This window comes from Anas acuta, chromosome 12 (assembly GCF_963932015.1).
Source record: "Anas acuta chromosome 12, bAnaAcu1.1, whole genome shotgun sequence".
Taxonomy (NCBI): Eukaryota; Metazoa; Chordata; class Aves; order Anseriformes; family Anatidae; genus Anas; species Anas acuta.
Window position 1 is genome coordinate 14,767,625 of NC_088990.1, and position 15,596 is coordinate 14,783,220.

Genomic DNA, 15,596 nt, shown 5'->3' on the forward strand with positions numbered 1-15,596 from the left:
TAAAAAGCTAATTTTTTTGGTTCAGCTTATTTACATGTTACAATTGCAATGTAACACATGACACCTTTCAAAAGACAGCAAGACACCAGAAATACAGCTGACCTATATTTATGATGTTTTTTTTCCCCACTATCAGCATGGTGCTAGACAAAAGCATTCCAAAATAATTCTAGTCATCAATTACTACCTAGTTCAGTAACGTCAACACCATCCCACATCTCAGTTTGAAAAATAGCACATATTGTGAAGTCAAACAACCACTGTCTGTTGTTGCATATCAGTTACCACATAACACTGAGATGAATTAGCAGTAACTTCTCCAAAATCCTACATTGCGGATCTGCTTTAAGTGCCAGGAAAAAAGGGTGCTCTTCACTTCTCTCCTCACCTTGCTCATTGCCTCTGCTATTGAGTCTACCATGCCTCCAACCATGCCTACTTCACTAGCAGCTTCATTTAAGGTAACCATGATATCATCCACAGCCTCTTTCATCAGCTGAGCTGCCTCAGTGATTGCATCATGTGTATGTGATGCCTGAAACAAAGAGGACAAGATAAAAATCAACATTCTATAAGAGAAAGACAACACAAAAGCCTGTATGATTTAAAAATAAACAAAACTTAAAATATGTGAAAATCTTATCTTAATACAAAGACTCTATAATAAAATAAGTTGGTAGAACCTGTTGTGTAAGAGTCGCACTGATCACACCAGGTGTCTTGGAGACACATGCTCTACTGGGGGAATGTGCCCACTTTATAAAAGGTGGGCTGCATATACTATATGTCTTGGAAGCACACACTACACCTAATTTGTAAGTATGTAAGGCGTGTATAGTTTATTAGTATCATAAGGCACACTGCTTGTGGCTGCTCTATCAGGAAATGCATGCAGTGCTCGCAGTATCTTGGACGCACCTGCTGAGCCTGTTGTATTAGAGGCATGCGCAGAGCACCCAGTCTCTTGAGGCACAGTGTGCACACCCACTCTATTAGGGGCATACACAGTGCCCTGGAGGTGGTGTGCTGCACCCACTCTAACAGAGGCATGTGCAATGCACCCATTGTCCTGGAGTCATGGGCTGCACCCATTTCAGAAGGGGTGGGTGCAGCATGCCCACTGTCTGCCCCCAATAAAGCAGGCATATGTGGCCCTTACAATTCAGGCACATGTATGCCTAAAGACACTGGACACTCTTCACATGCCCCTCACAGAGTAGGTGCACACACCTAGGACACTGGCCTGCTGCGCACACCCCTAATATAGTACATGTGCTGTGCCCACCCCTTACTGAGCAGGTGCACAAGTGCCTCAAGACACAGGGCACACTGTGCTTGACCCTTAGTGAGCAGGTGCACACTTGTATCAAAGCACTTGGTGGGCAGATCTTCCCATTTATCCCATCTCTGTCCAAGTGTATTCCAAACCCCATTTTTAACATCCCTACCATCAATGACTGTACCACAGCCTACGTCTCCTTACAAGTATTACAGAACCAACTTATTGACAATTTCACCTTGTCACGCACACTTCTTTGGCTACATCACTGCAGCATTCATTTCACCCTTCCTCCTCTCGTGATTTGCTTGTTACACACAGTGACTATACCTTGGGATTTCCTCCTCCTTCTTTAGCTGCGTACAACATCTGTAAGGCAGACTCTGCAAGTGTCTTGCTCTGGTCCAACACTGTCATCTGTTGCTGATGATCTAGAGTTTTGGATGCCACACCAACTGCAGCTAAAACCAGGGGTTCGAAGTAACTTGCCAGCTGTGTAACCTAGGAAAACCAAAATAATCTTTTAACTCCGTTTCAGAACTAAGATGAAGAATGGTACTCTTTAACTACCATACATTTATAAAATGTAGGACTGTACCTTGTGCCCAAGCTGAGCTGCTTCTCCCCGTGCTGCAGTAGCTATGGGATCAATTAGGTGGCCAATTTCCTGAACTACTGATGTTAGCTGCTCCTGTAGAGCCTAATAAAAAGAGAAGTTGTCAGTTACTGTTACAGCTGTTCACTTATCAAGTCATACTGTACCATAACAATCAGACTGACCAACTTAAATATTTCCAACTGTTAAATGACCAACTACACCACAACACAACCACGCTGTCCATTTGATTTCCACGATCATTTCTTCTCCTTTATCCTTCAAAATATGAAAACACAGATAGGCCCTGCTGCTCTTTAGATTGCTATGGCAGGTCTAGGGAGGGAAGGGAATGATGGCTGTCTCCTACTCCAGCTGATAGTAGCAAAATAGCTGCCATTTTATCATTGCAATGTGACACCCCCCACCCCCAAACAAGCAATAAAAGCAAACCAATAAAACACCTATTGCTTGCCCTGCAAAGGATTAATATTTCTGCAGAAATCAGGAAAAAACAGCAGGAGCTCCCATTTAAACATAGATATATTTTTCAAAGCAAACAATACAGCACAAGAACTCTGCTGTAGACTTTGAAACCAACAGCGGAAATTCATCAGTAGTGAAAGACAAAGATGACATCTCAGAGATGTGGACTGACCCCCGAACACACTCTGTGGGACAGAATTCTAAGCAAATACTAGTCGGCTCCCTAAGACAAACACTTGCTTTCAAAGTTTTGTGTCAGACGCCAGAAGCCACAGAAACATTAACTAGTAGTCATGTCACCAAAGGAAACCAAAACAAGACACAGGTGGTTCTTAAAAATAACTACTTTGACCAGTACTGATGATTCTGTTACCTTCCCAGAAGCAAAGCACTTCAGCTATCAAGTGATTTTACCTAGAAAGATTCTGCTAAGAAAAATTCTTCCCTCAGGCACAGATTGTGCTGAGTGCTCAGCTTTACACGTTCAAATGCAAAGGAAAGCAGCAGTGTGAGCGAGGCTGCTCAGAGCTCCTCTGTTACTGTGCCATCTCCCTTACCTCCACTGATATGTCATCTCTGGTGGCCAGACTCTGGCTGACAGCTGCAAGTGAGGCCTGCTCAATGTCTCTGATGCACCTGTTGATCCCATCAATAGAGTAATCACATTCGCGCTGGCCTGGGGCCTTATCCCTGAAAGACAGCAATAGTAATTTGAGCTTGATGGGAAGGAGGCAGGCTCTACCCTGAATGCACACCAGCAAACTTCCTTAACTGATGATACATAAAGCACAGGGGAGGAGGACAACAAGGGCCTAAGTGAGCTTTGTGGTAGTGACAAAATTTGATTTATGTACCAAGTACTCCAAACACTTTGCAAAAATTAGTACAAGGGCTGGAGACAAAAGGGAGCATGGAAGGAAATATTCCCCATTACAGAGAAATAAATGAGTTGCCTCAGAAGAGAAGGGAAACCACAACCTCCTCACTATGATCAGAGGATTAGCCCAATCAGGTCAACATGAAAATGCAACAGACACTTGAAAACAGGCAAATGGAAAAAATATTCCAATTTCTGCACAGTGCAACTATCTCAGAAAATAATTCCTTGGTCATTATCTTTTAAAGTCAGTCCCAAGTATCTCTTAATGAAAAATAGTTTTGAACTACTTTGTCCTGATGAACAGTTTGCTATATCAGTATAATCATTACTAGTGCACTACGTTCATACAATTTAGACTTCATTGATATTGAGAGGTTGAGGACAGAGTACACTCCTAATGAGTTCAAAATTTGTCTGCAATAAATAGAGAGGTTTAGTTCAAATATTAAAAAATGTTCACACTTGGCAATGACATTCTTACAAATAAACCAAAAAGAATATAGTAAAGAACAGATAGAAGAGAATTTATTTACTATCTGACCTGCCCACAAAAACTACAGTTTTCCACACAGCCCGTGTAGGTAAGCAGTCTGGATGGAAATAATACTAGCTAAATTTGTTACTCCACAGCATTTCCTCTTACATCTGATTTACACTGAATCAGAGCTGAAACTGGAGAAGGAGAACAGAGTAGAAACAAAAAATCAACCCCGTGCTGCACAGTGCTGCAGTCATCAGTTAGGATTAAACAGCCAGCATGACTAGAGATCTCACGCATCAGAGAACAAGTAATTTACATTAGTGAAGAATACCATGACACCATGGGCTGTACAGTGTTAGTTTATTTTCCCTTTATTGGAACAGCAGAATTAGCACAGATATGGAAACAAATGTACTTACTACAGAAGACATACCTGATAGAAGTGATAAGACTCTTAATAGAATCTGAGACAGTATGGGAATGACCAGCTAGTACAGACCATGTAGGGGGGTCTTTTGGATTGATAGCTAAAGAACGAGCAGTCTTGATCAATAAAGATGAGCTCTCCAACATCGTTTTAGCAGAAATTAGAATTGGCTCCTGTGCCCTTGATCCCTGTGGTCAGAAAGGTGCAAGATAAAGAACATTTATATTGCTAATTTGAGTTTGTACACGCATTCTGCTCCTAAAAATAGGTTTAATTAAAAGCAGTGAAATGGCATTATTGTTTCTTGTATAGTACTACAATATTTACTAGTAAGCAATATGCAAATTGTAGTAAAGTCACTGCTGTCAAATTGTTTTCTCTGTAATATATTTCAGAAAACAGTGTTTAAGTTTGTAAAGGCACCATCTGGCTGATAAACAGGACAAAACAGAGACACTTGTAAACTAGAGATATTTAACAAAGCTTTTGTCACAAAAAGTGTAAGATCCAAGCAAGTATGCTCTTTTCAAAGGAATTACTCTGACTACAATGCTTACTGGATCATCATTTTCATATCTGTTTTAACTCCAGTAAGCTGGTAAACCCAAGGACCACAGACCTGGGAGGCAGGCTTAGATTTCAGTTACAGCCCCACAATTTTGAAGATGCAACAGTTACTGCATCATCTAATATTGCCAGCTAGAACTGAGGTTGCCAAAAGCAGGAAGCAGCAGTTGTAAAGGCAGTAACAATATTGACCTCTACACTTCTAAGCTTTTATGAAGCTAGAAGGATTTTTTCCCCCCTTAAAGACTTGTATTAGTTACTTTAAATAATAATCTGTTGTAGTTACAGGGATTGACGACAAAACTCTGGGGAAAAATACAGATGACCTGTGAAAAGTTATTCTTTGCGAAGAAATTGCTTCTTGTCATTGTAACTCTGCATCATGTTTGGAAGGGAGAAAGCACAGTGACATCCATTCAGTCCTTTTCAGGACTAATTAGACTCTGTGTGTTAAAGCTGTTCTTGAGGGGAAAAGGGACATTTATCACTTTATCACATGCAAGAATCCAGCTAACAAGATAAGCAAGTCACTTGTACTGTATAACTTTACTAACAGATGGCCAGTGCTTGCTGGAGCATAACTAGTTTTATCTCACTGGTGGAAAAGTCAAGATCAGAGGATAAGTAAAAGACTGCAGAATGTCTTATGAACACTCAGGAGCACAGTCACATTCCATGGCCAAGTCTCTACACCCGCTTCATGTCTCCCACCAGAGGATTAATTCAATGTTTTCAACTTTTTCAGGACTGAAGTGCAAAATCCTGCCTACCTCAGTGCTGATCTGTGCTGGTATGCTGACAAATTCTGGATTTGAAGCAAACGCAGTCAGATTTTCCACAGCTTCTATCAAAGGTGCAGTAGCAATTCTGCACTTGTTGCGATTCTCTTCAGAGAAATCACCATCCAGGGCCTGAAAATTAAATCACAATTGAGCTCTATGTGAAAGGGTTTCCTTGTGAAATTCAATGAAGATGGTTTAATTCCTCATAGGTTTAAACTGTTGTATTTGTGTCATCTGAAAATTGAAACTTCTTCCAGAAACAACACTGAGGCAAAGAATGTGATTCTTTAAACTTTTTTTTTTTTTCCAAACTTAGCTGATTATTGACCCTAAACTTTACACAGCTGCTTTACTTCACAAGACTGAATAAATGCTTTAAATCATTGCAGTCAGATGACTCTCATAAATCATGTCTCAGTACATCTCCTGATCCAACAGGTAGAAATGGCTAACAAGTTAGTACTCTCATACAGCTTTTCTTTTTTAAAATAAACTATGAATTTATTGCTCTCATTTTCACACGAACTAACCTCTTTCATAATCCCACAGAAATATTTCAAAATGAAGGACCTTCTGTGTAACTTTCCAGTCTTAAGAGGATAGCTATTTTTAAAAGAATTTCAGTAGTGTATCAGCTAATGGCTTCCAGAAGAAGGACTAAAATTCATTAGTCCTCTATGCCATAACAACTATTATTTTTGCTTATAAGAAGTAGAGCTACTCCCTGCTAAAACACAGGCAACTATCTGCAAAACACATTATTACCATTAACAGAAGACTTTTAAACGGGAGCAATATTAACTGCTTCTGTTCAGTTCCAAGTACTACTATTATTTTACTTTTTGTTTGTTTAATTAATGATACATCTGTCAAAGACCTTCAAATAGCTCTGGATATTGACTAATTTAACACCATAAAAAACTTCACATTCACTTGTTCCCAAACTATTCTGATGGTGCAAGCTCATTCAGCATATCAATACATAGGCACCACATCTCATAATGAATGGGCCAGCCGCCTTTTCTAACATTAACATCGTCTAGATCTATCTATTTTGACTATGGCACAGTTATACCACTGGTCATATTTTGCAGGCCAGACCTTCAAAAATATAATTAATAATTTCTTAAAACATACATATCACAGAAGTTGAAGTGATACAGCTGTTCTGATTCAGGGGGAAAAATGCAGCATGATTAAGCAGCACGTGTACCTTTATTGTCTTAACCAGGTTAGCTGTGCTGTTTGCAACTTCCTTGGCAGACTGCACAAAGTGTCTCTTGGCAACAGGATTTGCTGTCTTTGATGAAGCGATGCGACAGGCATTGCACAGAGCAGAAGTATGTTTAGCCACAATTGTGGCAGCTGACAATACCTGTAAAAACAGACAGCACAAAATAAGGAGACTGTCAGAGCACCAGGACAGTTACTACATTCTAGTTCTGCAAAGTTGTGGTCAAAGCCAGGCAACAGTTTTAAAACAGAACTCCTTTGCTTGGTCACAAACAAATTGAAGTCATATGTCCTAGCAATGCTAGGCTCAATGCAATCCTTCAGTTACCTGCGATGGGCTGCTTGCTGGATCAACCAAGTTCTGGCAAGCCATCTGGATCGCTTGATTGGCTCTGGCAAACTGAATTGGGTCAACAAGACCCTGCTGACCTGCCTGACTGTTGGGATCTGAAATGCCAACCAAGTAAGCAGCCTAGAAATGGAGAAAGGAAGACAAAAATGATGAAACAATGCTAAATCCACCTTGTTCTTTTCTGATAAGCTTGACAAATGTCATTGCACTTGGTAGTCAGCAATCATCTAGAAATCATACTGTGAAGTACTAGTAACATTATTGTTAGTAATACATCTCCATAAACCTCTGAAACCAAGACACCTCAGCCATTGCACTTCTGAAATTTAATTAGGCAAAACAAAATCATCCCGTTTGCTTAGGCAACTAGTCTTCCTGTAAAGCAAACAAACGCCTCTCCCAACTCCTCCTTACTGACATCAGATCACCTCAGCAAATCGACTACTACTACTGACCACCACATCTGCAGGTGAGCATCCTGAGCTGCAGGGAAACCATCATATCTGCAGGTCATGGTCTCACTGCAGCTCAAGATGTCTTCTGGCCAAACTTATTTTCTTTCTTCCTCAATATAAGATTGTTTCATGCCTCTGAACAAAGACCTTTTGTCTGGACTGGCAAAACAGCGTTGGAAGTCTGCTTGATGAATTTCCGTTACAGATAAAGTATTTGTCAGCTCCACATGCTGGTAAGGCAACCCAGGGTTAGATTTGGAGAAGATTAAGTTCAGAATGAGATTGTGTACTGGGGAACTCAAAAAGCAGTTTCCAGATGCAAAGCATAATCTTCCACAGCCAGACGCTTCACTGAAAAGGCTGTATGGGCTTGAAGCACAAGTGAGAGAATCTCATGAGTACAAGTCAGCCAGTTACCAGATCAAACCACAGTGACTTTGTCTTAACTCTAGTTGTTGTGATACCTTAAGATATTTGATTATTCAGGAAGTGAAGAGCTGGAAGGCTTATAATCTGAAATGCAGTCTCAAATTAGGAGTGCAAACTAAACCAAAACTGTATCATTTATTTTTACTACAGCTTGATTTTGTGTGCTTCTCTATGACATAATATGAGCTGCAAACATGAATTCTATAGACTGCAGCTCTGACATTTGCTTTATCCTCAGGAAAACTTACCTTCCTGATGTCACTTCCTTTCTTTATAAAAATTTGCATGTTATTGTACTCTGTTACTCCTGCAACATACAGCAGCATATTCATGATTTATGTGTATCCTACGCAGAGCACGCTGCGAAGTACAAGGTCATTATTTGGCCAATATTTGGCCAAAACGAAAAAAATCTCAGAATTACACATGCATAGGATTTTTTTTTTTTTTAAATATATACATTTGCTTCACAGACTTCAATAGCTTACCTGAGCTGCTGCCTCTGTGAGGCCACAAAGAGCCTTGGATGCAACACCAACACATTCTCCAAAGACTAAAAGATCACCGGTTTTTGCATTCTGGGAAATGCCTGCCATTGATTCTCCAAGAACCTCAGAAATTAAAAAAAAAAAAAAAAAAAAAAAAAAAGTAAACTTCCAATATGCTTCCCTACCACTAAAAGGCAGTAAAAGTGATTCCTGGCCATAAACCTGTTCAGGCTCACGAAAATGCTTGACCTGGCTTCCAGAAATTTTAGCTTGTTAACAAGCTTGTAGATTTGAGCACATGCCTTTGTGTGGCATGAGGGATAAGACATACAGATCAGCACTGGATTTACAGGGCCAAGAACTAACACTATTATAGCTCAATTGAATATGAGGGTACAGAAATAACACGCATTACTTTTTCTGCCATACAGTATTTGTCACAGGTAGCCCGGCTGTACGTATGTTTCACGAATTTCAGAACATGGCAACCAAACCAGCAACTGCTTTCATACATCCTGGACCTTCTTTGCCCCCACACTCACTGAAATTCACTGCAGATCAAGGTGTATCTAATCTGCTGGAACCATCCGGACATCAGAATGCACATTAACTCCCAAAGCATCTCTCAATAAATTCAGTTTATGTTCTTTTTAAAATTCAAAGTAAGGTCTGACTACAGTAGAGCACCAGAACAAGATGACATGCATATTGCCAACCCCTTAAGCATTCTGTTTTTCTTTTACTGAGCAAAGAATTTGAGACAATCCCAACACATCAAGTAATAAGGACACCAAAAGCAAAACTTCAAAGCAAGATGTATGACATGGTATGCTCAAAAATAACTTCAGAGATTTCATACAGATCTTCTGGTGTGCTGGAATATCTGGACTGCTCAGACATTTCACTAAGCTGTTTCACACAGAACAATACCATGGTATTTCATTGCCAAGGCTCCCATTTACACTTGGGGCATTTCTAACATAGCTGCAGTCAAAACATATCATTGTGTATGATAGACATCCTGTAAATTGTCTAATAAACTGGAGGAGAAGGGAGAGAAGTGAAAGCTTAACCAGCATTGCATGCCATAATAAAAAATACTACCAATGCAAAAAAAAAAAAAAAAAAAAAAAGAAAAAAGACTTCAAAGTGACCAAAAAATGCACTGACCTCTAAGAGACTGATCTCAGGCTAAGTTTTACCATGGAATGCAATAGCAACACACACTTTAGAAATAGTGTGCTGTGTTTCTAACATGTTTGATACACATGTGGAAATGTATGATAACCAAAATATACTTCACAATTGGCACAGAGGTAGCAAAAGGAAGTTACCTTTGAGTTTTCCATTACGCCCTCAATGCAATCAAAATATGAGAGGTCGCTCACAGGCTCATTGGGGTTATCCAGCATTCCCTTAACTGTCTGAAAGAAGGAAAGAAACTTGGCTTACTGACAGAGCCAAAGACTGAGCTGAGAAAAATGTACACTACCACAACTGTTCTGCTTACCCCAATGTAGTTTTAACTGTCTCCAGCCAGCACAGAAAACTACACTCACTGAGGGTTCACATACAGATATGTGCACTACACATGAAATGCTACCCCACATCAACTGAACTACAGTAGCTATTCATTTTTGCACTACCCATCTGTTGGAAGTACATGTTAATGTGGTTTACCCTGCACTTGTTATGGCTGGCCTATGGTCAGTTAGTAATGCTTGGCTCACATGAGGCAACCTGTTTTAGCATCAGTTCTGAGTAGTCTAACATGTTTTCAGTAATATTTTAACATTTTAAAACTGGAATTAAAAGACTAAGTGATAGGAGAACAAGCTACCATTTGAGTAATGTCTAGAGATAAAAAGGGCTACCAAACTAAATGCTAGTATCCATCTGCTTGCTTCCTCCTACCGTCAACAGAGCCCACCAATACACCTCCCTCTGCTAAAAAACTACAAGCACAAATGGGATTTAATTTTTTGAGTGAAACTGATTCCTGGAAATGAAGAAGTTCATCAGATATTCATTTAGACAATTTAATGCATTTAGATGAAGAAACTTTTAACAAGCTGCAAAATACTGTAGACAATAATTATCTGATGCTTAAAATATTTGTAAGGTGCCTTTTTCCAAGTTTGGAAGAACCACCTCACTAAGCATCAGGCAGGAAAGACTTGAACTTTCTGAAAAAAAACTAGGTAAGTACTGAAAGATACTAGTATCTTTATCTGACCTTTACCTTGCACCTGAAGGAAGTCTGGGAGTCTGGGCATGAATGTAAACTATTAGACTTGTTACAAAAATAAACTCCTAATATAAAGGCATACCTACAATATTTGTAAAAGCTTTTTTTTTTTTTTTTTTTTTTTTAAATCTTTTACATCCTTACAGCAATTAAGAAACTGTGAGAACAATGCGATGTGAGGGAAAGGCTGTATTTAGAACAATTTCCAGTGGCTTCCCATCTCTTTCCCAGTTCTCACAGCAACTGCAGCAATTCCTCATTGTTACGCTTGATCCTTAAATAACACCCTTGTAAAATAAGCCACGTTCCTGAAATGTTTATACTACTATGGAGACAGAAGTCCTTAGAATATAATGAAACAACAGCAGAACGCAAGCCAGCACAACTTCATACTAACAGTTAACATGTATTTGCTATTGTTATAACATCTTTGTGTATTCTATAACCCTTTCAGCTGAAATTCTGTGAAAGTTTAGCTGTCTCTCTGGAGGCCATACAGGAAGGTCCTCCCAAAACACAGTCATCCAGAATCTCCAGGAAAGACTACAGAGCATCCTAACAAAGTCCTGACTGAAACACACTAAGTGTTTAAGTAACACCATAAATAACAACCTTCTAAGAACAGAAAATCAAGGAATTACTACTCCCTTCAGTACCCTGCTGGCACTGGGAATGTCCAGCCCACTTAGACTCCTTTGTAATTCACAGCAATTATGAATAATAATGACTGAACTGTACTTTATGGGGAGAAAGGAAGAGAATGGGACAGTAGGGCAAATTTCACTCTGGCCAAAACTATGAGATGTCCAGAGAGGTTCTGTGCTTACCTGGTATGCAAGTAAAACCCCTGTCATATATCTAAGTGAGAAGACAGTGACAGCAGCTAATCAAAGGAAAAGGAAAATCAAACATTTTGGGCCCAGTGCTCTTCAAAAGAGCTTTCTGGATTGCAGTAATACCTCCAGTTCTCTGAGTGCATTGTCACATTCCTTCTGCCCGGGAGCTTGCTGGGTGCACAGTGTGATGAGCTGGTTTATACTTTCAGTCACAGCTCTAGGAAAAGTAGAAGAAACAAGGTATATTTTTAACTTGAACTACTCATTTTGTTAATGCTTCTGTTTCACTAAGTGCATACTATCAAGTTTTCAAGCTTTGATGTTCTATTATTTTTCTTTCCACTGTTTGGGGAATAACTCTGCTGTGAAGTAATTGGCCTTTCCTTAATAAGCTTCCTAGAATCAGAAAAAAAATAAAGCATTTAATAGTGATCAACATCAGAGACAACTGCAAACAATTAAGAAGTTAGTCCACAGGCAACAGCTTTATTTCACAGTGACACGTGCATTAGGTGTGCATGGCAAGGTATTGGCAGGGAAGGCTGCAGGGGTGGTCTCCGAGTTCAAGGCCAGGGGCTGCCCTGTGCTGGGTGCAGCTGGTTCCAGCTGACTCCACAATGGACCTACCACAGGACACAGCTGAACCCAGCAAACAAGCGAGAGGTGCCTCTGGGAATGCACCGTGCAGAAAGGGCACATGGACTCCTCACCACATGGCAGTGAAGACTGGGAGGGAAAGGTGCAACAACCCTGCAAACACCGGTGCCAGAAGAAGGATGGGAAGGTGCTGGAGCAGAGGTTCCTCTGCAGCCCGTGGGAGAGACCGTGCCAGAGCAGATATCCGACACTGCAGCAAGTGGACATTCCCGGAAGGAAACTACAGCCTGTGGAGGTCCCACAATGGAGCTGGTTTATCCTGTCACAACCAGTCTGTGAAGGACACACTCTGGAGCAGCTGGTCCTGATACAAACTGTGCTTCCTGGAGAACCCATGCTGGGGCAGGCTTATTCTGAAGGACTGTAGTTTGCAGAAAGAATCCATGCTAGAGCAGTCTGTGAAGGACTGCAGCCCATTCCAAGAACCCACACTGTAGCAGGGGAAAATGTGAGGAGGAAGAAGCAGCAGAGGAGCTGTCATAGACCAACTGCAACACCCCCATTCCTCAATCCCCTGTACTGCTCAGGGCAGAGGAGGAGGCAGAGTAGTCAGTAATTGAGTGAAATTGAGTCTAGAAAAAAAATGGAGTAGGGCTGAGGGGAAGATGGTTTAAATTGGTCTTAGTTTCTCACCATCTATACTTTAATTAGCTATACATTTTTCTCACTTTTTTTTTTTTTAAACTGTGATTGTAATCAGTCTTCTCATGTCAACCCATGAGCTTTTTCATGTTATTTTCTTCTGTTGAGGAGGGGTGTGAGAGCAGCTGTCTGGGCATGAGGCAGCCAGCTGAAGTCAACCCACTACACTAGCACAATGACATAACTCAGTTGCTTAAAGGCATTTATGACATTACCAATATCTTTTCCTGGTTTGATATTAGCTGAAGAATTTCTGAACTAGCACCCCAGACATCTTAAAATACACAGAAACAAGTGGCCATTATGTCTAAAATGTTTACCTGTAGAGGAGTACTACACCTTTTGCTAGCAGTCATCCATCCTGACATACTGTATTACACACACACACGTGGTCCTGCTATATACAGTCAGTTATCTTTTTTCTTTAGCTGATCATTGATATTTTGAGTTAACATATCTCACTTAAGTTAGAGTCAGCAGAGATCAAGGTATTCATTGCACTGAGTTTCTCCGAGAGTTCACAGCACTTGTGCTGTTGAACACAGCCTGTGTCTGACATATGATCTAGTCACTATTTGTGCTTCCACTGCAATATTCATTATCCCTAGCAACACACTAGATTAGTGGCTAATTAGTCAGGGAAGCAGCTTCTAGAAGAGGCTTTGCAGAAGGGGGAACAAGTCCGCCTTTCATTTTTACTAGTCAAAAAATCATTTTCTATAGCTAGGCATGCTAGGCAACTTGCAAAACCTTGACTTATGTTGTGACACAGGGGAATGCAAGTTCACATTGTAGCTCATGGCAAATTAGAAAAAGGGTGAAGGAAGACTGCATGGTGAACATGCTTTCCTCTGGCCTTGAAAAAACTACATGGCATATGGGTAGTTTTCTCTTCAGAATACTGACACTGGATAAAAATGACTTACAACATCAATAGCATGATTATCTAGACAGATGCTATCATATTGTTACAAAGGAAAGAGAACCTACTTTAAAAATAAAACTGACATATTATATTTCAGGGCAACAAGAATTGAAACAAAGAAGGTTGAAGGGTAAACTTGTTCTCTACAGCTTCCCAAGGAGGGGAAGTAGAGAGCGAAGTGCTCATCCTTTCTCCCTAGTAACTAATAACAGGATGCACGGGAATCGCTCAAAGCTGCATCAGTGGAGGCTCAAACCACACAGTAGGAAGAACTTATTTACCAAGAGAATAGACACTGGAACAAGCTTCCTAAAGGGGTGGTTGATAGACCATGCTTAAGAGGCATTTGGATAGAGTTCTTAATGATATGTGTTAACTTTCAGTCACCCCCAAAATAGTCTGAAAGTTAAACTCAATGATACTTGCTGGTCCCTTCCAGCTGGAACTGCTCTATATCTATTTGTTTAATTGAGAAACCTACCCTTTTTGGTAGGCTTTGGTGTCCTTGTGGAGTCATTTTTCCAGGCTTGACCAATATACCATCAATAAAATGGATTCTTTCTTAAAACCTCTTGAATGTCACAATGATTTCTACGAATCGGAAAAACTTCTTTGCATTCAGACATATAAGCAGATGACAAAGAAGAATGGTTCTGTTAACTCACAGAGAAACTTCATATACAAATATTCCCTTCTCTGTTGATTGTAACCTAAGGGAGATGAGCTGACTTGGAGAATATCAAAGATTAAAGAAAAAACTTGATAGCAGACTCATAGTTTGCTTTGTAGAGAATGCAGTGTGGTCTCACTAACATTAATACTACACACCACAGAAGGAAAATACAAGATGAATCATAGAACCATAAAAGATGAGAGAAAAAATGAGAAGGTAAGCCAGTGAGAAGCAATGAAGTTGTGCCTTTTTTTCCTCATTTCCTCAGAGAAGATAAAGTAGAAATATTTGACCTGACCACATCATAGCAGCAAAGCAAACTGAGCCCTGGCAAGCTTGTCAGAACAACTGCATTTGCAAAGCCACAGGGTTGATTAAAGAAGGGAAATATGATGGTCCTTTGTGTCTCAAACACAAACCTAGAATTGATGAAATATTTACTTTTTGTTGCTATCTAACGTCTACGCACAGTCTTAGTCATGCAGACATGCCTTCACACAAACACCATGGCAAAACAGACCATTTTTGATGACTCTATACTTTATATGCTGCTTGTGTCTTCCTTTTTATTAAATGTTTCTACAGAGAGAATACCAGCCTGGAAGAAACAACCAACCAACTGGCTTTCACTGGAGATATTAACTTGCTCTACACTCTAAGGAAAACAGCAACGTTCCAAGTCTAAAGCAGAAATCCATAGCAGTCTGGTGCTGTGGCAGTAACACAAACACATGTGACTCCTTCATTTGTATTCAGTATACGTTTGATTATCTACAACTTCTCTACAAGTCTACATATTTCTGAGGAGACAAGGTAGATGTCAGAGTATTTTTGTAAAGAACATAACAAAAAGTAGCATACCTTACTTCTTTAAGTAGTCCTTTATTAAGACTGGATTTTACTTTTTTAAATTAAGTTATTTGACATTAAAGGAGTGATGATTCCAGGGTCCAGGACAAACATCAACTGTGTTATCCTCAAAGAAGTAAGTCTTAAATTACTCAATTGCTCTCCAGGCTAATCTTTGTGGGAGTAAACATTTTGGAAGACAGTATTGAGAGTGACATCTGAACTTTATTTCAGATTTTCACGTGATAATATTGACATTTCTAGGTCTGAGTGCCTAGCTGTCCTTCAGCAGTCCCCTTCCAGTCTGATAGT

At 40.0% G+C, this 15,596-nt stretch overlaps 1 protein-coding gene across 6 annotated transcripts in view; it reads right to left on the reverse strand.

Moving 5' to 3' along the window:
• TLN2 (talin 2) overlaps positions 1 to 15,596 on the reverse strand; it is a 172,316-nt gene that overhangs the window by 40,535 nt on the left and 116,185 nt on the right. For all 6 annotated transcript variants that reach the window (XM_068695657.1, XM_068695656.1, XM_068695659.1 and 3 more), the window contains 11 exons: positions 11,662 to 11,755; positions 9,789 to 9,878; positions 8,455 to 8,577; positions 7,059 to 7,202; positions 6,711 to 6,872; positions 5,486 to 5,626; positions 4,155 to 4,336; positions 2,918 to 3,050; positions 1,878 to 1,979; positions 1,610 to 1,780; positions 389 to 535 (listed from right to left, as the gene is read on the reverse strand). In XM_068695657.1, coding sequence (XP_068551758.1) covers positions 389 to 535; positions 1,610 to 1,780; positions 1,878 to 1,979; positions 2,918 to 3,050; positions 4,155 to 4,336; positions 5,486 to 5,626; positions 6,711 to 6,872; positions 7,059 to 7,202; positions 8,455 to 8,577; positions 9,789 to 9,878; positions 11,662 to 11,755 — 1,489 coding nt within the window. The remainder of the gene's footprint in view (positions 1 to 388; positions 536 to 1,609; positions 1,781 to 1,877; positions 1,980 to 2,917; positions 3,051 to 4,154; positions 4,337 to 5,485; positions 5,627 to 6,710; positions 6,873 to 7,058; positions 7,203 to 8,454; positions 8,578 to 9,788; positions 9,879 to 11,661; positions 11,756 to 15,596) is intronic.